The 25,871-nt window shown below is 40.0% G+C and overlaps 1 protein-coding gene across 4 annotated transcripts in view; it reads right to left on the bottom strand.

Moving 5' to 3' along the window:
• The window catches only part of LOC138747523 (thyroid hormone receptor alpha), a 471,266-nt gene that overhangs the window by 130,696 nt on the left and 314,699 nt on the right, over nucleotides 1–25,871 (bottom strand). For all 4 annotated transcript variants that reach the window (XM_069906806.1, XM_069906805.1, XM_069906808.1 and 1 more), the window contains one exon: nucleotides 19,772–19,987. In XM_069906806.1, coding sequence (XP_069762907.1) covers nucleotides 19,772–19,824 — 53 coding nt within the window. In that variant the 5' untranslated portion in view covers nucleotides 19,825–19,987. The remainder of the gene's footprint in view (nucleotides 1–19,771; nucleotides 19,988–25,871) is intronic.

Here is a 25,871-nt window from a genome sequence, read left to right as displayed (position 1 = left end):
CACCTTAGCCCAGCTAGGAGAATAATCTAGATCCATTAACCTGCTAATAAACTTCAACTGGGCCGTTTCATAATAATTTTGAAAATTTGGTAACTAAAGTCCACCTAATGCATATTTCCATTTAAATTTATACAATGCCACTCGAGCTAATTTACCTTTCCATAAAAAACTCCCGCACTACCTTATTTAAATCCTGATAAAAAACCTTTTGAAAGTAAACAAGGTATTGACTGAAATAAATATTGAATTTGGGGGAAAATATTCACTTTAATACAATTGACCCTACCAATCAAAGTTAATGGAAGATCTTTCCACTTAATCAAATCTGCTTTAATCCATTTTAATATAGGCACATAATTTAACTGATACAATGACTGACAATTAACATCTACAAACACACCTAAATATTTAATTTTATTTGTCCACCTTAATTTTGTAATAATTTTAAATTCTGAATAATTTCCTATTCCAACTGGTAAAATTTCACTTTTATCCCAATTCACTTTATATCCTGACAATTCTCCAAATTTCGATAAACACTCTTGTAACTGCTTCAACGACTGTTCCGGTTCCGTCAAATATTTCAATACATCATCTGCAAATAAATTAATCTTATATTCTTCATTCACAGCCCTCATCCCTCTAATTTCATTATTTTGCCTAATAGTCTGAGCTAATGGTTAAATAGCCAACACAAATAAGGCTGGTGACAATGGGCAGCCCTGTTGAGTTGAACAAGTCAACCTAAATGGTAAAGAAATCTGACCATTTGTCACCACCCTAGCAATCGGGTTCGTATATAAAGCTTTAACCCAACCAATAAAAAAAGGGCTGAATTTAAACTTTTTTAACAGCTTAAATAAAAAATCCGACTCAACCCTATCAAAAGCCTTTTCTGCATCTAGTGCCAACCACTAGGCTGCTTTCAGTATGCATTGACCAAAGCAATTGATTGAAGAATATTATCTGATGCATTTCTATTCTTAATAAAGCCTGTTTGATCAGTATGTATCAGCTTAGGTAAGTACGTAGCAAGTCTATTAGCTAATATCTTGGCTATAATATTATAATCTATATTTAATAAAGAAATAGGTCTCTATGAAGAAACTTTTAATGGATCTCTATCTTTTTTTGGAATAACAGTTATTAAAGCACTTGTTCTTCAGTAACTTGTTTTAACACATCTCCAAATACACTAGATAAATAATCATAATTTTCAAAATAAAATTCCACAGGAAATCCATCATCCCTTGGGGACTTTCCATTTGGCATTTCCTGTATAGCTTCCTTGATTTCAAAATCTATAAATGGAGATTCCAATTCCTGAATATCTTTCTCATCTAATACCGGTTACCTTAATTTAGATAGATAAGATCCAATAGAGCCATTATCTTGCTTCCCCTCAGAAGTATATAATTTTTGATAGAATGAATAAAACTGATCATTAATTTCCTGAGGCTTATAGGTAATTATTGAATTATTTTTAATGGCATTAATAGTCCGAGATGCCTGTTCAGCTTTCAATTGCCAAGCAAGTTCCTTATGAGCTCTTTCTCCCAACTCATAATAACGTTGTTTAGTTTGATTAATTAAACGCTCAAACTGTTAAGTTTGTAAAGTATTATAGTGTAATTTCAATTTTGCTAATGCAGCTTTTTTGTCTTTAGTCACATCCTTCTGAAAATCTTTCTCATAGAATTATTCTTCACAGCAATAGTCACTGCTTAGGATCAAGCAACAAAAACTCTGGCACATTTTCTCCCTCCTCTCCTCATTAGGATTGCCTAGACTATTGAGGTCTTCCAGCCACAAAGTCAACAACTCCAAATATCTGAATCTCGGAGAGGTGAAATACCAACATGGTCTGTTTGGGTTAAACTGTCTGTATCTGTACTGTAATCTGCATTGCTTTTTGATGCAATCTTCTGCTTAACACAATATCACTGATGAAGCATTGGGCTACGAATTTATCTTTTTGTTTGTTGTCATCACACAGGAAGTTAAAACGAGACACAATATTGATAGAGAATGATAGGCTCGTGCTTCAGAATTCACTTCACCTCCTCCCCAAAAATTCTACTCAATGGTAATGTTTCATCTTGTGTATTTTTCCATCAAGGTAATGTGTGTCTCACAGTTCTGTAAATCTTCCTCCCATGGTACTTTGCCCACATTCTCCTTCGCTTGATCCCCTTATGGAGCCCAAACAGTCTCGGCTAAACTTTTTTCTGTTCCTGTACATAAGATTACCCTCGAAAAACACCTTAATAAATATTGTAAATAAATCAATCAAGGACATAAAAGTTTCAAAAACTATCCTTTGTTGATCTTGGAGAGGTATCCTGACTGATCCCCAAGGCAATTAATCCTTGTGAAACTTAGTGCCTGATTGTGGTCAACTGTACATGTACAGTTTATTTCCCTGAAATAATCTGTGCCATATTCAACTTACCCACTGTTCATCAAGTTCTACATTCAAATATCCACCCTGTGCCTCAGAATGAACCAAATACAAGCCACCAACTGTTGAGTTATTTTTTTTTTTACCCTCAAAGACTGTAATTCAGCTGATGTATGTAATCATCTCTCAATGGCCCAAATGGACACAGGGTGCAAGAAAAGCACAAGATTATTTTTTTAAACCTTAATTGGCAAAGATGAAATTAAATGAAAAATGATCAATGTAGAGGATCCTTCCACAGCTGAAAGAGAAATCTACTTCTAACAGGATTCCAGGCTCTAGTGGAAGGTCACAATCAAAATAATGACCTGTCGGAATCTTTAGAATCAGAATCAGAATTTATTGTCATGAACATGTCACAAAGTGCATTCTTTTGAGGCAGCGTCACAGTGCAAACATTGATATAAACCACATAAAAAGTCAAAGTGCGGCAGTGTCTGTGGTTCATTGATCATTCAGGAATCTGATGGCAGAAGGGAAGAAGCTGTCCTTGTGCCACTGAGTGCTCGTCTTCAGGCTCCTGTACCTTTTTCCTGATGGTAGCAGAGTGAAGAGGGCATGGTCTGGGCGGTGGGGGTCCTTGAGGATAGAAGCTGCTTTCTTAAGACATCGCCTCTTGCAGACGTGTCCTCGATGAAGTGAAGTCTGGCACCCATGATGTCGCAGGCCAATTAATAACCCAATGGAGTTTTTTTTCTTGACCTGAGCATTGGCACTTCTGGTCCAGACAGTGATACAACCAGTCAGAATGCTCTCCACAGTAGAAGTTTTTGAGATTCTTCAGTAACGTACTGGATCTCCTCAAACTCCTCACAAAGTATGGCCACTGGTGAGCCTTTTTTGTGATTGTATCGACATGGAGGCTCCACGGCAGATCCTCAGAGATTTTGGTTTGAGGTTACTAAGTCTCCAGGATCCTCTAAGCTAATAAGTGCCAGAATATTGGGAGGACATTTATAAAGAGTAGAGTTATTGTATATTTTATTTAAATGTTTAAGGGTGCCAAAAAAATTGGATCTGGGAAAGAAGTTTGGCTGACAATTCTTCCAATTAGTTTACAAGGAGATTATACTTTCCAAATGACTTTTGGAAGATGGCTGGTCACAGAATGAACACGTGACCACTGATGGGGAGAAGGCAATTGGTGGCTGGAAATTCTGGGAGCTTGTCCAATTAGTATTGGACACTAAATCAGTGGTTTTCAAACAGCCTCCCTACACTCACCACTTTAAGTAATCCCTATGCCATAGGTGCTCTGTGATTAGAAACGGATTGCTTAAGGTGGTATGTGGGTGGAAATAAAAAGGTTGAAAACCACTGTTTTAATCACCTTAATTGACTCGTTATATGCACAGTTTCATAACTCCAAAGGAAATGGGCCAATGACATATTTTCTCAAGCAAAATATTTCAGTAACAAATGGGTCTGGAGCAGTGATTCTCAACCTTCCCTTCCCACTCACACACCACCTTAAGCAATCCCTTATTAATCACAGACCACTGATGGGACAGAGATTGCTTAAGGCAGAGTACGAGTTTGGGGACATTTTGAAAACCACTGCTCTAGACTGAGCAGTTTCTGATCTTCCTGTTTCTTTTCCCCAGCATTTGCAATTCTTCTACCAAAATAACCAACAAGGTAATTTTATTTTCTTCAAGTGGGCTGGGAATGCAATGACACTTTCCCACTGGGTCTGGTTACTATGTCACTGGTTCACTTCCTGGTTAACACAGGGGTTGCAAAAGCTGCCAACCTGCGCTGAATCATCTGCTGCCTAAGGAGCATGGGGATTGGTGGACTAATGGCTGTAAAAGGGCCTACACACCATCCTCGAGAGACCGAGGTTCAACACACTGCAACCAGGACCAGGAAGAAATGTATGGAGCTTACCTTGAATGTTCTGGTCCTCTCAAGAGTTAGTTCAGCCTGGTGTTAAAGCAACAGGGCTCCGCACTCAGGGCTGAGCTAAAGACGGGGCTGCAATCAATGGCTTAAGACTCCAGCCAGCACCCTTGTAAAAAGTTCCGTGCAGATCCAGATGGTTGTAGCCCAGGTAAATAATCCAAAATGTTTTCACTTCCCATACATGGAGTCTCAGAACTCTATAGCAGAGGAGCGGGGGATTTGGTCCATTGTGTCAATGATGGTCAAAATGGACTTTCAGCTCTTGGATTGTCTCAAAGGTTACAATTCTTCAAGTGGTCATCCCAGTATTTCCTGATTAATATGCCACCATATAGCCTTCAGTTGCTGGTTGAATTTTTTCCTCAATTCTTGTCCATACAATTAACAAATATAACCTACCTTCCCTCCCCCCACTCCTTCCCTTCCCCCTCCCTCCCTGTCACTGCCCTTCCTGCTTTGGGAATAGTTTAGTCCTGTTCACATTCTCTGGGCTCCTCGTAATATTACTCACCTGTCCAGGAAAGTACACTTGCAAAATTGCATCCACCTATATGAGAAATACTCATCACCAGCTTGTCGATAGGCTTGTTTCTGACTGTATTTGCCTACATTTTCAGATTGATCAAACGAGCAGAAATTGAAATGCTGAGAAACACAACACATCAGCAATGTTCACCAGGGATGAATCAGAATTAATGCGTGAGGATTAAAACTGTGGTGTTTGCATGATTTAGAGCAGCCATTCAACCATTTTTTAGCCATGGCCCTTCCCCATCCCCCAAAGTCTCTGCAGTCAAGTTTTGGTTTCTTGCGTACTTCTCTCCTTCCGACTACACAAAAAAAAACATTAAAAAAATAATTATGCTATGTGAGGTGAAAAGAAAACAATGTTGTTGTCCCTGGGGTGGGGGGCACCATAGGGCCCCCATTGAGAATGACTGGTTTAGAGAAATGCTTGGTTTTAATTCTCTGTCTACACCTCAGTCGATTGATATTTATCTCTTGATTTCTGCTGAAGATGTGCGTATTGGCCTGGGCTGCTGGTGGCTTGATGACAATGGATGCAATAAAATAACTGTCTATTTTCAAATAGGGGTCTCGGACATTGAGTCAGAAAGGTTGGCTTCTCTCACACTCCAGAGAAAGTCTGCACATTCATCAATGAAGAAAAAATAGCATGACAATTGGTAAGATTAAAAAATATTTGGAAGCTGGATCAGAGAGGAGTGAAACCACAACTGTAATAGGCATGAGAAAATCTCTTCACCAGATAAATACGAAAGTCATCATTTTTTTGACATCAGAGGATAAAATTGATGATACTGGCATTCCTGCCCACTGAATATTTCTCCTGATTTTTTTTCTTCTGATTGGTAGAGATTTTTAATAAATGGACCATATGTAATGCAATACATTACACATTTCAAACTATCATTTGAGGTAAAAATGATCTGCAAGTATGTTTAAAAAATTTAAAACATATTTGTATAAACCTTTTGAGCTATGATTTAAATAGGCTTTTCCATTATGCACAGTAATACCTTTAGCAGAAATTATATGTGGGAAATTCCACTGATTTTTCACTAATTTAAATAGTTAATATTGTGGCCTTCTTTACTGCTATGATTACTTGCTTTAAGCTACCCTTCTTGCAAATGCACAAGAAAATCACTGTGTTAACAGTCTATCCATTTACATCATGAAAAGCCTGAGGATTACATGATTCTGCACCAAAATGTTCCAAATGGATGAAGCAGGATTGAATGACATTCAGATTAAAATAAATATGGCAGTGAGTTGCATTCTTCTCAAAACAAGATCAAAGATTCCTCAAGATCAAGCAATAGGACCTTAGTAGGAACAGAAATTGCAAAAGATAGTGCAACCTGCTCCTCACAAGTAAAAAGGTAAAGTTCCAATATTGTCATGTAACACTACATCTAGAATGTAGCATACATGACTTTTGTCAACCATAAGGCAGACAGAGAGTCACCAGTCTGTCCAACGCCCCTCACAGACACCTACAGCACCTGGTGCTCCTAGACAGTCACCCCTCCAAGTATTGACCAGGCCTGAGCCTGCTTAGCTTCCGAGATCAGACAATCCCAGGCATATTCAGTCCATTAGGCTTCTTGTGTCACCATTTCTTTGGTTGGATTCAGTAGGCTACCCTCCAGGAAATCCAATCTATGAGAGGTGTACCTCAAATAGGCTTAGACCATAAGACCATAAGATGTAGGAGTAGAGGTAGGCCATTCAGCCCATTCAGTCCGCTCCGCCATTCCATCATGGGCTGATCCATTCTCCTACTCAGCCCCCTCCCCTGCTTTTTCCACATAACCTTTAATACACTGACTCTTCAGATACCTCTCAATCTCTGCCTAAAATACACCCAATGATCCATCCTCCATAGCTGCCCATGGCAGCAAATTCCAGAGGTTCACCACTCTCTGGCGAAAGGAGTTCCATTGCATCTCTTTTTTAAATGGGGACCCTTCAATCATGAAGTTGTCACCTCTTGTCCTTGACTCCCCATCCATGGAAAACAACTTTTCCACATCTACTCTGTCCAGTTCTGTCAACATTCGAAATGCTTCAATGAGGTTCCCCCCCCCCCCTCATTCTTCTGAACTGCAAGGAGTCCAGACCAAGATCCATCAAACATTCCTCATATGCTAATCCCTTCATTCCAGGAATCATTCTTGTGAATCTTCTCTGAAGCCTCTCCAATGCCACCACATCCTTTATTAAATAAGGATCCCAAAACTGTTCCTTTTACTCCAAGTGGGACCTCACCAGACTCAATATCATATCCCTGCTCTTGTATCCTATCCTTCTAGATATGAACGTCAACAATGCATTCACCTTCTTCACCACTGACCTTTAGCGGCTCCTGCCCGAGGACTTCCAAGTCCTTTTGCAGCTCTGAATTTTGAATTTTATACAATCCAAATAACAGTCTGTCCTTTTATTCCTTCTACCAAAGTACATGACCATACACTTTCCAACATTGTCTTTCATTCGCCATGACTTTGCCCATTCTCCCAAACTATCTAAGTCTCTGAAGCCTCACTACCTGCCCCTCCACCTATCTTTATATCATCTGCAAGCTTGGCCACAAAACCATTTATCCTGCAATCCAAATTATTAACATACAATGTAAAAAGAAGTGGCCCCAACACTGATTCCTGTGAACACCACTGGTAACTGGTAGCCAATTGGAAAAGGTAAAGGTTCCATTATTGTCATGTAACAGTACATTTCAAATATAACAGAAATGAATTCTTTAACTTTTGTCAACCGTAAGGAAGACAGAGAGTCACCACTTTGTTCAGTGCCCCTCACAGAAATGGGGCCTCAACGAGGAATGATCTAATGACCACTGGTTTATAAGACCACTGAGCTATTGGAGCCTTAGGGTTCTTTTAGTCCCACTCTTTGTTTCCTGTACAGAGGTGTGGTGGAAAGTGTGCTGACCGGGTGCATCACAGACTGGTATGGGGACACCAATATCCCTGAGAATGAAGCCAGACAAAAGGTAGTGGACACAGCCCAGGACATTGCAGGCAAAACCCTCCCCACCGTCGAGTACATCTACAGGGAATGCTGCCGTCATAGAGCAGCAGCAATTATCAAGGGCTGCTGCCATCAGGAAAAAGGTGTAGGTGCCACAAGACTCACACCACCAGGTTCAGGAACAGCTGCTACCCCTCCACCTTCAGACTCCTCAATGACAAACTCAATCAGGGACTCATTTAAGGACTCTTACTTTTGCACTTTATTGTTTGTTTTTCCCCTCTCAGTATCACACAGTCAATTGTTTACATGTATACACTGTGTACAGTTTTTTTTGGCACTACCAGTAAGTGGCAATTTGCCTCGCCTGCAGGAAAAGAATCTCAGGGTTGTATGTGATATCATGTATGTACTCTGACAATGAATCTGAAGTCTGTAAAATCTGTAAATGAGTGCATACTTTGTCTCCTTCATATTAGGGTGTCAGTAAGCTATTTATCATAGATTGCTGTTAGCCATTGTTAATTCTTGAACAAGTTTTCCATACCATTGCTGTTTGTAGGACCTTGCAGAGCAAACATTGATTGCTACATTTATCCATATAATAAATTTAAGCAAACTATTTCAGAGCTACTGAGGATATGAACAACTCCCTCTCAACTTTTCCCTCTCAACACACAATGCAATGTAACCTCACAATGGCTCCTTAGGGCACCTACCCAACTACCATGCAGAGGCCTGGGGTAACAAGGGGAATGCCATCATTTGCAAGTTCCCTCCAAGTTGGACACTATCATGACCAGAAATACATTGCCATTCCTTCACGGTCACTAAATCCTGAAATTCCATGACCAACAACGCAATCCGAGTACCTTCCCAGGAAGTAGCAATGTGGTCCAAGAATGCGAGTCTACACATTTTCTTCTGCTACCAAACATGGGTAATAAATGCTGAACTTGGCAGGAAACATTTACAAAAATAACCAGATCATCTGAGGAACTGAATTCCAGAGGCCATCCTTATCTGTGAAGCATAACTTTGAACAAATCCAATTGTTACCTGACAGCCTAACAGTTACTTCAGGCATCTGATCCCTCATCATTCTGGCGTAAAATCACTGGTTCCAGGAGATATTTGATTGGTGAGAGGCCAAATGAATTCCCAACTGTAATTGGAAACATAGTTTTCTCCACAGAATTATACCTGGAATGAGGCAGTGGAATTGTGCACCACTAATCAAGGACAGTAAATGGATTGAAGCTGTACAACTTTCTAGTTTCCATTATGTTTTCTGGTTTAATGATCAATAACAATTCTAAGTTCAATGTGAGTTTATTGTCATATCCATGCGTACAAAATGCATATACACTGAAATGGCTCAGTGGTTAGAGCACTGGTCTTGTAAACCAGGAGTCACGAGTTCATCCCTTGCTGGGGCCTCATTTCAGTGAGGGGTGTCTGACCACGTGGCGACTCAATATCTTCTTTACGGTAGACAAAGTTAAAGAATTTCATGTCTGTTACATTCTAAATGTAGTATTATGTGACAATAATGGAACCTTTACTTTAAATTCTCATGCAGCCTCACGAAAACTAAAGAAAAACCACCAATAATAGTAAAACAAATAGTTACTGCAAATGCAAGGCAGAAAAAAAGAGATTAAATATCAAAATATAGATACAGTGCCCCCATAATATTTGGGTGTTATGAGCCCAGAGGACCCCTGAAACCCAGCAGCAATAGATATTCACCAAGACAAATAGTTACTTAAACAAAAGTTGCTTTTAATGATCTTTAAACATGAAAACAGAATCACACTTTACCTTATCACTATTAACTTAACTAACCTAACTTAACCCCCTTCTAATTCTAAGCACACGTGTATATAATGTGTGTGTAAGTTCAGAAACATTATTTGATTAACAGTCCAATCTCACCTCATTCCTCCAAGTTCACTGGTTGCAGGCAATTCTTATACTGGGTGCAGAATTTAACATTTATAAAGTTCACCAGGCTTTGGTGCTTGAAAGGTAAATGGTTACTGCTCAGGAAAGTGCTTGTCGGTTTTCAGAGAGCGATTCATTGTACGTTGACACCACAACTGATCCTTTTTTTAATCAGCCACTTCAGTGTCTTGCTGAAGAAACTTTCCCCCTCAGGGTTCTCCAGATGATAACCTCTTTCTTTCAGGTCACCACAGAGTGCCTTTTTGTTTCTCTTATTCCAAGTGAAACATTAGACAGCCAGTCCTTTCCTCTTTCATGAACCACAAGAGCTTTGACCAGGCTGAACTAAGCACTCACACCTGTCTTCCTAATGCGGTTTTCCACAAGCTTGCCAGCTTGTCCTGTTCCAGTCCCAGCTGCTGCTGCTGACTGTAAAACTGTAGAACTGATCTCTGTCTCTTTCTCTCAGAGAGAAAGCCTGTTTGACTCTCTCTGCTTGAAAAACCACATGACCCTTCTAGAACAGCCAGTTCTACTCGAGACAGAAGGCGGCTCCGACAAGCTCTTTCATTCATTGCCTTTTTCTAAACAACAATCCATTAGTGAAGTCTCTTGGGCACTCTCCAAAACTTTTGCAAAGACTGTTGGCCCCAACATGACTTGCATGAGCAGAGCTCCAGTATTTTAAATAAGATCTGTTTTAATGTGTTTGTATGTGACCTACACTAACAAACCTTGCCCCATTTTATCTCCCCAAAACCTATCTATATTCTGTCACATGGGACAGACATTTTTTCCTTAATTTGCTCCGGTGCTCCACAGTTTTACATTTGTAATGAAATAATTCACATGATTAAAGTGCACATTCCAGATTTTATTAAATGTACACAAAATATACACAAATACCTTGAATAAAATCTGGAATGTGCACTTTAATTCATATGAATTGTTTGATTTCAAACTTAAAACTGTGGACCACTGGGGCAAATAAAGGAAAAAATCTTCCTCCCAATCATTATGGAGGGTGCTGTAAATAAATATTCACAGTGACAGTGAGTTCAAGAAAAAAAAGTGGCATTACAGTGGTGCAGGAGGTTGGTGCCCATGGTGGGCTTGGCTAGGTTTGCCACTTTCTGCAGCCTTATGCGTTCCTGGGCACTTGAACATCCAAACCAGGCCATGATGCAACCAGTCAGTAAGCTTCTACACCTGCAGGAATTTATTAGGCATGCCAAATCGCCTCAGAAAGGAGTGCCATTCGTGAGCCTCCCACTAATGTTCAAGGTCCTCCCAGGAACTTGAACATACCCTCTCCACCACTTCCCGTCAATAAAGAAAGGTGTGCAGTCCCTTGGCCTCGCCTTCTTATAGTTCCCAATCTGTTCCTTGGTCTTGCTGTCATTGAGATCAAGATTGTTGTTCTGGTACCACACACCAAATTCTTGATCTCCATCCTACATTCAGATTCATTGTTTCTCATTGTTTGGCCAACAATAGTTCAAGTTTGAAGGTTCCTTTTAGCGTCACCTAATAATATATTAAAAATGTAACATACATGATTTACTTTAACTTGCCCTCAGCTTCCTCTTGAATCCTGGTTCAGATACCTGGTACTCATGAGCTAGACTCCAGCAGCCCTCAGCCCGTGTGGATCCCCCAACCATATGTCGCCAGTAGCCTGTGAGGGTCTCTCAGCCTCTGAGCCCCTTGCTGGTCCGCTGCCGTGGTCATCTCCCCTGTAGGGTCCTTCAGCCACTGAGTCTCTCGCTGGTCCGCTGCCGTTGTCATCTCCCCTGTAGGGTCCTTCAGCCACTAAGTCCCTTGCTGGTCCACTGCTGTGGTCACCTTCCCTGTAGGGTCCTTCAGCCACTGAGTCCCTCGCTGGTCCGCTGCCGTGGTCACCATCCCGTCATGTCGACTCCCATGTTTCTCCTTCTCAATGGGGGTTGTTATCCCCGTTTCTGGTGCACTGCACTCATCCGCTGGTCTCCCGGAGTCTGCAAATCCTCGTGGCGGCTTCTGAGCACAGACACCACCATCTTGGGCATCGTAGCGGGGCCGTCAGTGGATTTCTGGATTGAATTGGAGCTGAACTTGGCTACTGTAAGGTAAAACATCATGAGATGGGAATGTGCAGGGCTGTAACAAGATGTGAATGCATCCTTGTACTTACAAGATAAGAGAGACATTGATGGATTGAGAGGCAGGAAGCTAGCAGGGAAAGGATAGCAACAGTTTTAGTCATTGGACAAGTAATGATATGATGATGTTCTAAGCACATATCCAAGGGTATAAAAAATCACCATTTTGCTGATAACGGCAGAATGCATTCTCCGACTAACATGGTTAGTCGCAAGTGTTACAATCCGGTAATAAAGAACAAAGAACCCTGATTTCGACTCAGTCTGGTGTTTGTCTCACTCATTCATGAACAAAGCAGACCTAACACTACGCAATCATGGGCGCCGAGGGAAGAGAGCTGGGGACGAGCAAGCAGCTTTGAGGTTCCCCTTTGTCGGTGGTCAGCGAGGAGGAGGTGGTGGTTCTTGCACTGGAAATAGCTTTTGTACATATTTGAGTGAAATGGTACAGAGATATTGGATGAAAATTCCTCAGTTGTGTTTGGTGAAATCTGCAACATAATAATGTTTGTGGATTCTATGCCTGCTCCCGAAATTTGTCTCCATTGATTTCAAAAGTAAAACAAACATTTTGATTTTTTCACATGATGTAATCATGCTGCTTCATACCTTTGCTGCTATTAGAAACTCTGAAATTCTGCAGCAAGGGAATGAGATCAAGACCAGCCTTTAAAATATAACCTTTGCTCATAATGAGAAAGTAGAAAAAAAAAAGATCCTACAACAAGACTTAAAATCAATCAAGCAGAACAACACAGAGAATAACATTTCTCATTATAAACCACTGCTGGCATGCAGTTGGCTCAATATTAACTATTTTATGTGCCAGAACATCACTGCATTGCTCACAACCAAGTGCGTATATCGACACACACATCTCTGACTTAGGCATTTCTAGTCATTTGACTTGAACAGGACTTGTCACAGACATGGGACAGCAACCAGTTGACCTGTTACAATCCCCCTCAATGATAAACCATCACTGTCAGCTCAGCATCCACAACAGACATAGGACCTGGGGAAGAAGCAGTCACTTCCAGTCTTAGATTATGAAGGTTTACTCAGTATCAGGCCTGTAAATCTTTTAAATATATTGAACTAGCCATGTGTCAGCAACTGGGAAATTTTACTTTCTGTGTGTTTTTGTGTAGCTGCATTGAAGTTATCCAATAGCATAATTTTTGTTGTCCAATGGAAATGGATTATAAATACAATTTACTCCAGGAATGTTAATAATGATCAGGTTACATGCACGGGGTTTTAACAGAGTATAATTATTTTAAAGTGGGAAAATAACAATAAAATATTTCAAATATTGACATATTAAAAGCAAATCACATGTATTGGTAAAAAATAATGAATTTGGAGTAGGTACAATCACATTCTCAAACTAAACTGAAATATAATGTTTTAAAAATGTAATTGAATTTCGATGTACAGCACTGTAACAGGCCCTTCCAGTCCACAAGCCTGTGCTGCACAAATGTCCGTTCATTTTTGGAAGGTGGGAGGAAAATGGAGCACTCAGAGGAAACCCATGCTGACATGGGGAGAACATATAAACTCCTGAATTTGAGTCAGGGTTGCTGGCGCTGTAATGGCGTTGAGCTAACCTTCTAGCCAACCGTGCCACCCCATTCTAATAACTAACTGGTCTCATCTCCTTGCTATTAGAACTTCACTAATTTTAAATAAAACACTGAAACATTTTTTAACCGGGCATTGTGCAGCTTCATTACACTGTAAATATTTAAAATATTTTATTGTTATTTTGCCACTTTTTAAAATATCTTATTTAATTTTTTTTAACCAAACATGGAGTTAATTACAAAGTTAAAAATACAAGTGCAAAAGTACATTCAATATTTACTCCATGCTGGTGTTAACCCAGCCCTCCCCAACCCCAACGCCCCAAAGTAAAAGAAAAAGGAAGTGGAGAAAACCAAAAATAAAGATAAGAAGATAGCAAAGAAAGAAAAACAAAACAGACTGGATCACTGATAAGTGACACACACCTCATTGATCACAGATTCATACTCTATTTAATTTTCTTTGGAGAAGATCAACGCTGATCTCGAGGGTTGGGAAAAAACTCATCTAAAGATTAAGCCAGAATTTTGTAAATACGATTGCCAAATTTGTAAAAATATGTCGGACTTATTTCTTAAGTTGTAGGCAATCTTCTCCAGGGGAATACAGCTATACATCTCTGCGTTCCAACATGCCGTACCTAGATGTGAATCAGACTTCCATGTAACAGCAACACATTTTCGGGCCACAGCTAACACAATTTGATATTTGGACAGTTTCAATTTGGGTCTTATCCCTATAATGTTCCCTAGTAAAAATAATGAATGTAAAAAAGTTCCTTCCTCCTCACCCCATCTAAAATTGATCTGAAAGAGCTGAATTTAATTTATTTAGTTTCTGTGATGTGAGGTATAATTATTGCAAAAAATTATATTGTATTAATCTATACCTTACATTGATCGTATTGGTCATATTATCCCGACATAGATCAGACCAGGTTTACTCATCTCTTCTTACATTTAAGTCTGATTCCCAACTCTGCCTGGCCTGTTTGGGGGTCCCATTTGAAGAAAGAGGTACATTGCTAAAGTAAATTTCTTTGTATTTCCCTTCAAATCAGAGTCTCCGCATCACTACAATTTGGTAACAACATTGTTGGCCTCAATTTATCCCTTAAATATGCTCTTATTTGAAAATAACAGAAAATTGTGTTATTAGGAATTCCATATTTATTTTTTAATTGTTCAAATGACATAATTTGTCCCTGCACAAAACAATCTTCAATATACCTGATGCTTTTACAGGATCAGATTTGAAAATCTGATTACCCATTGGTCATGGTTATAAGTCAGAGGAGTTTAAGAGATAACCCCCCATTCCAATATCTCTATTTTATACCAAATATTTATTAAATGTTTTAGCAAAGGAGTTTCTCTCTCACCAGTTATTAATTTCACATCCCATTTATATATAAAATCTTCTGGCATTCTCTCCCCTATTTTATCAAATTCTATTTTCACCCATGCAGTTTTATCTCCTTCAAAAATGAAGGTAAGAAATCTCATCTGTACCACTCAATAATAATTTTCAAAATTAGGGAGTCATAAGCCTCCCAAACCATATTTCCAAGTTAATTTTTCTATAGAGACCCTCAACATCTTACCTTTCCAAATAAATTTTCTGACATTTATTTAACTCTTGAAAGAACCTCTGAGATAGTGGTATGGGCAGTGATTGAAGGAGGTATTGTACTCTTGGAAATATGTTTATTTTAATACAATTGACTCTTCTCACTTATGTTATAAGTAAGGCTGTCCATCTTTTAAAATCGTCTTCAATCTTTTTAATCTTTTTAAGTAAAAGTAAATAATTCAGTTTGTACAAATTTTAAAAATTATTATTTGTATGCATCCGTAACTATTTTATCCCATTTGCTGGGCATTTAAATGGGGTATCTCTTTGACACTGAGTGCAATCTCCTCTTGTAAGAGGCATAATTTCACTCTTTTCCCAATTTATTTTATAACCGGAAACTTTCCCATAATCTTCCAATCTTGAGTACAATTTCTGTAATGAAGTTACTGGCTCTGTCAAATATATCAATACATCGTCAGAAAATAAATTACTTTATATTCCTCCTGGTTAACCCTAAATCCTGAATCCTAAATTGTCTGAATCTCGACAAATTACTTCTGCAAGAGGTTCTACAGCTAAAATAAATAGAGCTGGAGATAATGGACATCTTTGTCTACTAGATCTTGACAGCTGAAAGGGTGAAGAGATTTGAGTGTTAGTAACCACTTTGGCATTCGGTTCATTATATAATGCCTTGATCCAATTTATAAAAAATTGTCTTAATCCAAACCTTTCCAATAATTTAAATTTAAAAAATCCCACTCTATTCTATCAAATCCTTATTCTGCATCTAATGCCACAGTGACACTCAGATCACCCCTCTTTTGTGCCAAATGCATTATATTGATTAATCAATTGACATTATCCGCAGATTCCTTTTATTCACAAAGTCTGGTGACCCTTATTTATCAGTTTCAGCAAGATTTTTGCCAGTCTATTTGCCAAGGCTTTAGCAATAATCTTATAATCTGAATTTAATAATGAAATAGGTCTAGAGGATCCCTATCTTTTTTAGTATCACAGTAATAATTGCCATTGAAAATGTTTCTGGGAGAGTATGTGTTACAGATGCCTGATCTAATACTTCCATAAATAAAAGAATCAACATGTCTTTGAATTATTTATAAAATTCAGGAAGAAAACCATCTTCTCCAGGAGATTTATTAAATTGCAATGAAGTCAATGCTTCTCTAACCTCTTTCTGGGTAATAGGAGCATTTAATTCTACTTTTTCTTCCAAATCTAACCTTGGAAGACTTATTTGTGATAAGAAATCTTCCATTTCTTAACATCTCCTGGAGATTCTGATTGGTTTAGTTAAAAATAAAATTGTATAAAGGCCTCATTAATTTTATGAGGTTTACAACTAGTCACATTCATGTCTGTTTTCATCACATTGATCGTTCTTGAGACCTGTTCTGCTTTCAACTGCCAAGCAAGTACTTTATGAGCTCTTCCTCCAGTTTATAGTACTTTTGTTTAGTTCTTGTTATCATTTTTTTCCATTTTATGTCTTTGTAATGTATTATATTCTAGTTGTTTTGTTAACGGGGGGGGGGGGGGGGAATATCTCTTAAACTCCTCTGACTCATAATTCAGAATTCCTCTTTTGAAGGTCTTTTTCCAAGTTAGTTATTTATTTATCAACATTGCTACTCCTTTTGCTTTTGAGTAAAATGAAGAGGCAAAGACCTGCCCCACCCAGTCCCCTTTTTAATTTTTGATGTTCTTTTTCAATTAAGTGGGTTTCTTGTAGGAAAGCCAAATCCACTCCTTTTTTTTAAATGTACGACAATACTCTCTTTCACTTCACTTATCCGTTTAACCCATTAATATTAAAACTTGCATATTTCACTGCATTATTCACCTCTACAGAGGTATTTCACCACATCTACTTGCTCCCCCTTCACCTCACCCTGCCTGTCTCCTCCAATAAATCGCTCAAGTTTTATCCTCCAAAGTAGAACAGACATCTTTCAGCAGTCCAAGCAGAAAGAAAGATTGAGGTTAAAGTACCATTAGTATAGTATACATAGCACATAAAGTTAGTTATTTTGCCACTTAAAAGTCATTGCTGGCACAAGGCTGGTTCAGGATATAAAAAGTATCACGGCCTGAACTGATACCGAATAAACCTTCACCATATCAAATGGGATGTATTCTATCTACAATATGATGCTAAAACTATGACATGCTCCACATTACATCTAGCCTTGAGAAATCCTAAAGATTTTGTGACATTTGCATGAATTATGCAAACAGCACTTTTATTTCAATAGAACTTTAATACTGAGAACAGTTAAGGCACCAACTTGCTAAATTCATCAAAATAATATTTACAGATCATAGTGGTGACATGGATTCAGTCCTAGCCAGACTGCATCAGTATTTGACACAGAATCTTTGCAGTTAGCATGTTCTGGTGAGCAGAATCAATCAGCAGCACTGAAAGGCAGTTGTTCCTTGCCACCGACTAAATTCTGACATCAGACATCACAAATAGCCTCTTGTCAAATTCTGACTTGTGAGTTGCTTCACCTAAGCCAGAAGCCAGCAATGGATGCAGTGATGGAGTAACAGGGGCATAGGGAGGGACGGGGAAAAGCAGGATCACAGATGGGCTGTAAGGGGATGTGAATGCACTGAACGCAAAGGTTGCCAGTATTGGAGAGAACAGCGATGATTCCTTAAATGCAGGGAGAGAGGAGATGTGAGAAGGGGCTTCAGAGGAAGACTCAAAACTTGGAGAACACAGGATTGCAGACAGGCAGAAAGGGCCACAGTGGAAAAGATTATGTGGTGATATGTAATTACACCACTAGGTCACCAGGTGTCATCCCATGGCTTTTATGTTCGATAACCAGAACAGGGGGAGAATTAAGAACGACAAAATCCTGCGCTGGCAGATAGAATTGTCTACATTTAACTACGACATTCTATACCGCCCCAGGAGACTCAACGAGCCCCCAGACGCGCTGTCCAGAGGCTCTTGTGCCATCCTTAACCACACGTCCCAGTTGCAGAGCTTGAACAATGAGCTGGGCCACCCGGGGGTCGCTATATTGTTTCACTTCATTAAAACCCAAAACCTCCCATTTTCGGTAGAGGAACTGAGATCAGTGAACAAGAGCTGCCCCATCTGTGCGGAATGCAAACCACAATTTTACCGGCCAGACAAAGCCACCCTGATAATAGCTACCAAACCTTTTGAGTGCCTCAGCCTTGGTTTTAAAGGCCCGCTCCTGTCCAATAATAGAAATGGCTAATTCCTAAACGTAATTGATGAATATTCCCGTTTCCCCTTCGCAATCCCGTGTTCTGATGGATCAGCAGCCACTGTTATAAAATGCCTCCAACCCATCTTCAGCATATTTGGGTACCCGAACTACATACACACAGACAGGGGAGCTGCATTCATGAGCGCAGAAGTACAGCAGTACCTGCATGAGAGAGGAATTGCTACTAGCCGCACTACAAGTTACAATCCCAGTGGGAATGGACAAGTCGAAAGGGAAAATGCCACTATCTGGAAAACAGTCCTCTTGACTTTAAAAGCAAAAGACATGCCTGTTACTAGTTGGCCAGAAGCCCTACACTCTATATGTTCTTTGTTGTGTACTGCCACTAACATGACCCCACATGAACGTATCTTTTGTTTCACAAGAAAAGCCACAACGGGCACAGTGCTGCCCAAATGGATGATGACACCAGGACCTGTTCTCCTCTGGAAGTACTGCAGACCCCACAAAGCGGACCCACTGGTGGATCAAGTGGAGCTGAGGCACACGAACCCTCAGTGCACCTGATGGAAAAGAAGACTCGGTGGCCACCAGGGATCTCGTGCCGGCCGGATGTGTGAACAACGCGGAGGAAACACAGATGTCTACGGATCAACAAGGAGCACAGCAGCAGTCACTAGAACAGTCGTCCATCGAGTCACCCCAGAGGACTATACCACCCACCCCGGAAATCAGGATCCTGGATACGCCCGTCCCACAAAATATCACCACCCTAGACATGATGGCAGGACCTAATCCCATACAAGAGGATCCCCAGCCCACACGGCCACATGATCAACCAGTACTTCCCACTCCCACACCTCCACCAAGAAAGGCCGAAAGGCAGACCGCACTTCCCACCCCTATACCACTACCAAGGAGGTCCAGAAGGGAACGGAAGCCACAAAAAATTTTGGACATGAACTTACAAACAAGGGAAGGAGGATGGGGGGGGGGGGAAAATAACAATTTTTAAAGGGGGGGTGAATGTGGTGGTATGTAATTACACCACTAGGTCACCAGGGGTCATCCTGGTGGCCTTGTATATAAAGCAGTCCAGAACTACAGTCTAGCCTTCCAGGTTCGTCGTGCAGAGAGACAAGACCTCTTAGTGTACATATTAATTTATTAAAGCTGTCTTACACTTGCACTGCTGGTGTGGTTATTGTCAGTACAGATTACACATTGGATTCTTCAAACTCTGAAGCTCTAGGAAACGTGCACTTGCTTTTTTACTTTGATTCTGATCGTCATCTTCCCTTTCTTGCCTGTTTCAGAACAATCTTAAATCCTGGCATATTATTCCAATGTCCTGTCATGAAGTGGGATGGTTTTTTTAAAAAATTCTGATCTCTTACCTTTCCACATCCTCATTTTGTAGAGCCGGGAGGTTTCTGGATGTTTGTTCCATTCAGGTCTGTTCCATTCACTGTCACTTACGAGTAGAGGTTTGTCCACAACCAGAATGGTGCACACATTCTTCTTGCTTTCATAAGATAACTCTGTCTTGGTCTTGCAAATGAACGCTCATCCACAAGTCTTAGAGGCCAGATGGAACCGTACACAGAGAAACCCTTCAAAAATATAAATGAGAATGAATTTATTCCAACTGCACAGGATCTCATTGATTTTGTTGCTGCTTTGAATACCCTTATTGCTTTATGTACTTGTTTTCCCAGCAGTGGAGTGCAGAACCGTCAGGAAACAGAAATACTCTGCTGTTATTGCCTTGATCCATTTGATCATGTGTTCTCTTCACCCTTGCACAAATAAAACATTGAAGGTTATGATGTTACAGAAGGACTGTACTGTAATTCACCATGCTCGTTCCTATGCCCTATTCAACAATTATGGGTGAATGCACCACAATTCTCACCCCCCTCCAAAACAGTTTGTCGTCAAATTTACCATTTAGTTTTACATGTTCTTTATGGCAGTATTATTTGTGTTCGTCCTGTCTCTGATGATAAAGCCACGGACCACCAGTATCAATCCATGTAGCCTTATCCTATCTTCGGCCTTTTTTGTTCAGCAAATAAAACCAGTTTATTTTGGGCCTTAAAGACCTATTAAAGTTGCCTGCACAAAAGAACTATTTGAATCTCTGATATGTTAATTGGTGTGCCAGAATTCCAAATAAGTTGTTGCAAGGGTAACCTTAAATATATCCTTAGTCATTTAATTAAATATGGAAATCTCCTCCGTCGCTTCTCCAACTATCACCTCCAGCCTTTCCGACATTTTTCCATACCTTGACGAAAGGCTCTAGCCCAAAACGTTGGCGATGTATTTTTACCATTGCTACGTAAAGGATACGGCTTGACCTGCTGAGTTTCTCCAGCTTTGTGTTTTAACTTTAAGAGAAATTTACATGTTCCACAGGTTATAATTAGCACGAGTGAACATGTAGCCCAAAGGCTCATATATTTGTCACAGATTTTATTGTATTGGTTATGAATGATGCTCCTATACTATTTTACTGTACTTTTCCCTATATGCTGTATTTTGTCCTGAGAATCAGAATTTATTGTCATGAACAAGTCACGAAATTCAATGTTTTGCGGCAGCATCACACATATTTTGAATCTAGTTACCCTATACTCTGTGTCTTTTGATTTACTGCAATTCTACACCCCACACCTTTGTTTAAATGCAGCATAACCTGCTACTATCAAGTCCGAAAAGTTGCTTATGTACCATTGCTATGTAAAGTACCCTGCTTGACCTGCTGAGTTGCTCCAGTATTGTGTTTTTATTGCAATACTTAAGTGAGGGTTGACTATCTAAATAACATGCAAAATGAAACATTTTACTGTATCCTGGTAAACATGACCAGAAACAATTCAATTCTATTCATCTCATTTAAGACTAACTCTCAAGGTGGAAGGCCAACTGCAAGAGAAAGAGTTTTTTTTTGCCATTCCACAACGTAGTTAAGAAGCGCACAGGAGACTGCAGATGCTGGAATCTGGAGCTACAAGCAATCTGCTGGTGGCATTTGACGGGCCGAGTAGCATCATTGGGAAAAGGAGAATGGTCAGTGTTTCACCCTTCATCAAGACTGATGAAGGGTCCAGTCTGAAACGTTCACCATTCTTTTACTTTTATAGGTAACAAACAGGGGAAATTGAGGGCCATAAAATAAATAAAAGGAATAGGTAATCCAGCCCGCTATTCATCCTGATCGAGGCTGGTCTTCTACCTCAGAGCATCCAGAACTATTCCTATATCACTCAATTCCTTAATATCCAGAAACTCGTCAATCTTCTGTTTTGCAGGATTGCATTGACTGAGCATGCACAGCTCTCTGGAGAGGGTAGAATTACAAAGGATCGTCACCCTCTGAGTAAGGAAATGTTTCCTCATCTCAATCCATCTGTTCCCAAACTTTGCCCCCCGGACATAGGCTTCTCAGTCAGGGCAGCTGGGAAACAGCCACTCAGGCCATCAAGTCTATGCCAGCCACCAAGCACCCAATTTTACCCATCCCATTTTCCAGCACTTACCCTGTAACATCTCTGCATTTTAAGTGTTTATACACTGTTGTGAAAGTATCCAGCAGCCACTCGGGCAGTGGATTCATGAATTCAAGACCCCTCTGGAAGAAAAAATGGCTTCCTTAAATCCCCTCTAGATCTTACACACTTTACCCTTCTCGTTATGATTCTTCTGCAATGGGGAATGATTTCTCACTATCTACACCATTCATAATTGCACATAGCTCAATTCAGGTTCTACTCAGTCCTCTCCATTCACAGGAAAACAAACCCAGACTAAATATTCTCTCCTCATGGCTCTATCTGAGGTGAATGTCCTCAGCGCTCTCTCCACTGCAGTCATGTCTTTCCTAAAGTATGGTGCCCAGAAATGCATGCAGCTGTACTCCAGTTAGTTTTATATAGTTATAGTATAACATTCCTGGACCAATGTTCCCCCCCCCTCTCTCTCTCTCTCTCTCTCTCTCTCTCTCTCTCTCTCTCTCAGCTAATGAAGGCTTAACCTCCTTTTCTACCTGGGATGCTTTACTTTGTGTTTGCTATTTATTTTCCTTACTACTTTTTCAACTTTCCTTTCATGCCTTGCTTTGTTCCTTCCTGAATTCTTTTTGAGGTTCATATCACTTTGCCATGCTGGTTTAAACTCTCACCAACAGGACCAATTGCATCCCTTTCCGCTCAAGGATATTGTTCCTAACTCTGCTGAGGTGTACAGTGTCTTGGCTGATGTATAAACTGAGATGATAACAATTTCAAAAGAACTTGGGAGATGTTCAAAGGCATCACCAAGAAATCATAATTAAACATTCCTGGCCACATGGCACTGCAGAATGATAATAGTACAATTAGAACACTGCAGTAAAGTATGGGGCACAGATCATGGTATGATTGATTGCACACACCATAACCAAGAGGAATGTCATTTAGTCCTGCAAACTCAACTCTCTTTGCTTAACATGAGAATGTCTTTGCTTCTCTGCTCATTTGCAAAGAGACACTTCCAACAATGGTCACTTCATTTCCTGGGCAATGCCAAATGATACATTTTGTTTTTTTGTGAATGGATATAAATTTAGTTTGATAATGATGTAGGGTTCTTGAGGATTGAGTAAGTACATCAAAGGCAAAGCTCTCCCCACTGTCGAGAACATCTACAAGGGAACGCTACTGTTGGAGAGTAGCAGAAATGATCAAAGATTCACCTCAGCCACCACACACTCTGTTCTTGCCACTGCCATCAGGAAAGAGGTGTAGGGTCCATAAGATTCACCCCACCAGGTTCAGGAACAGCTGCTCCCCTTCCACCATCAGACTCCTTGACAACAAAATCAATCAGGGACTCATTTAAGGACTCTTACTTTGAACATTTTTTTTTTTACTGTATTTGCACTGTTGGTTTACATTTATTTGTTACGTCGCAGAACAGCAGCAATAGAAATTCACCAAGAGATTGTTATTATTTTTCCGTTAAAACAATATATTTATTAATAATTACTAATAATATAACATCTTACTTAAATTTATCCCAATTATATGCAAATATAATGTGTGTGTGTGTGTGTGTGTGTGTGTGTGTGTGTGTGTATAAGATACCCAAAACATTACAGCTTAGGCACAATTCTGGGAACTCATTCCCAACGTTCAGTATTGGAAATGCTGTGTTGAAACTCAGACTTTTAAACTGATTCCCAGAAAAAATCACGAAGGAGGTGGGAGAGACTGAGTGACGGGACTGCTGAAAACTCACAAATCCTTGTCGACTTCCTTGTTGAAATATATGTTCAGACGAATGGTTGTCACAACTCCCCTTTTCCTCGTGTAGGGGAAACGAAATGCGTGACTTCCACAATGCTTCCAAAATCCAGACAAGGGTCAGTCAAAATGACCATTACTTTTGGTCATGATCCGATGCAGCAATTCTTCTGCTTACACAACCCAGATACGGATCAAGCAAATTGACCTTTCTCTTGGTCACGGTGGGGGTTCAATAATTCCCCTGACAGGGAGAATCAGACAAATTGTCCATTTCACACAAAGTCACTCCACTTCTGTGTTCATCAGATGGCTTAGTGGTCACTAATGAAAATCTTTCTTTTAGTAGTCCCACTTGCATGACTCTCTCACCCCCTGTTTTCCTGGATAAACCACCATTGTTCTGCCCCCAGAGCATCAACTTTGTTGATAGTTTCAGTCTCACCACAACTGTGAATAGCCTGTATTAACCCTTCAAATGACAGTCACACTAAATGAAACGGGAGCTCCTAATAGTTTACATTTCTTTCTTTTAGATACATACCTTTCTTCTTGAGTACAGTTTACAGTCACCAATAAGTAGAAATTCTATCTGACCTGCAGGAAAGAGAATCTCAGGGTTGTACACATTCAATTTATGCACTCTGACAATGTTTGGACTTTGAACTTTGAACTTTGGTTTTGGTTAGGAGTCTACAACAATATCTTGGGAGGAAAAAAATTAACATTTCACGTCGATGAGTGTAAATCAGAATTTGTGAACTTTTCCTCACTGACAAGAGGCAGTATTAATTGAAGGAGCAATAGTGTTGAATAGAGGTTGTATGGATGTGTGAGAATATAAATTACATAAGGAATAGAAGAAGGATTAGGCCATTCAACTATTCAAGCATTATGCAACATAATTAAGACATTTGTCAGCCCCCTTTGTGACGACCTGCGAATATCATCACCAGCTGGCTATCCAAAGCCTCGCAGTAGAGAATTCCAAAGGTATACTATGTTTTGAATATAGGTGCTCCACGACTATATTCAGGCCCTCTACTGATAGATCAGAAATTACTGACTGAGCCTTGTATCTTCACAGCACACTCCCACCGGATTGTGTGAAATGCTTCTTAACTCTTCTTTGGAACAGCTCGGTTCTGCTCGTGCTGGGTCTTCTGGTCCAAGATTAAATCTCACCAAGATGCTGCTGTCAAAACCAACATTTATTCCCCATCCATAATTGCCCTTAAGAAGGTGGTGCTGAGTTGCCACCGTGGTTAACAAAGGAAATAAAAGAGAGTATAAAATTGAAGGCGCAGGTGTACAAAGCTCCAAAGAGCAGTGGGAAACTGGAAGATTGGGAAAACTTTAAGAGACAACAAGGGGTTACAAAGCAGGTAATAAGAAATGGGAAAAAGGATTATGAAAGTAAATTGGCACAAAATATAAAAACAGAAAGCAAAAAATTTTATAAATATATAAAACGGAAGAGGATGGCCAGAGTTAACATAGGACCCTTGGAGGATGAGAAAGGAAAACTGGTAGCAAAAATGAGGAAATGGCTGAGGCATTAAACAAATATTTTGTGTCAGTCTTCACGGTGGAAGACACATCCAGCATGCCTAAGTGCGGAGTTAAGGATGCGAATGTTGGGGAGGGCTTTGGTAAAATAGTTGTTACAAAGGAAGTAGTGATGGAGAAACTAATGGGACTAAAGCCAGACAAATCACCTGGTCCAAAGGTTCTGAAGGAAATGGCAGAAGTTATAGTTGATGCATTGGTGGTCATATACCAAAATTCCTTGGATTCTGGGCAGGTCCCGGCAGACTTGAAGACAGCAAATGTCACGCCACTTTTTAAGAAGGGATGTCGGCAGAAGACTGGAAATTATCGGCCAATTAGCTTGACGTCTGTAGTTGGAAAAATGCTTGAAGCCATCATTAAAGATGAAATAGTGAAACTTTTGGAACGTAAGGGTTCAATCAGGCAGACGCAGCATGGTTTTAGAAAGGGAAGATCTTGTTTGACAAACTTGTTAGGATTCTTTGAGGATATAATGGGTGCGGTGGATAGAGGGGAACAGGTTGATGTTGTCTATTTGGATTTCCAGAAAGCGTTTGATAAGGTGCCGCACAATAGATTTCTCAGTAAGTTACAGGAAAGTGGAGTCCGGAGAAGTATATTGGCCTGGATTGAAAATTGGTTGTCTGACAGGAGACAG

This window comes from Narcine bancroftii, chromosome 12 (assembly GCF_036971445.1).
Source record: "Narcine bancroftii isolate sNarBan1 chromosome 12, sNarBan1.hap1, whole genome shotgun sequence".
Lineage (NCBI taxonomy): Eukaryota > Metazoa > Chordata > Chondrichthyes > Torpediniformes > Narcinidae > Narcine > Narcine bancroftii.
Note: the sequence above shows the minus strand (reverse complement) of the source record. Positions and strands in the feature narration are given on the sequence as shown.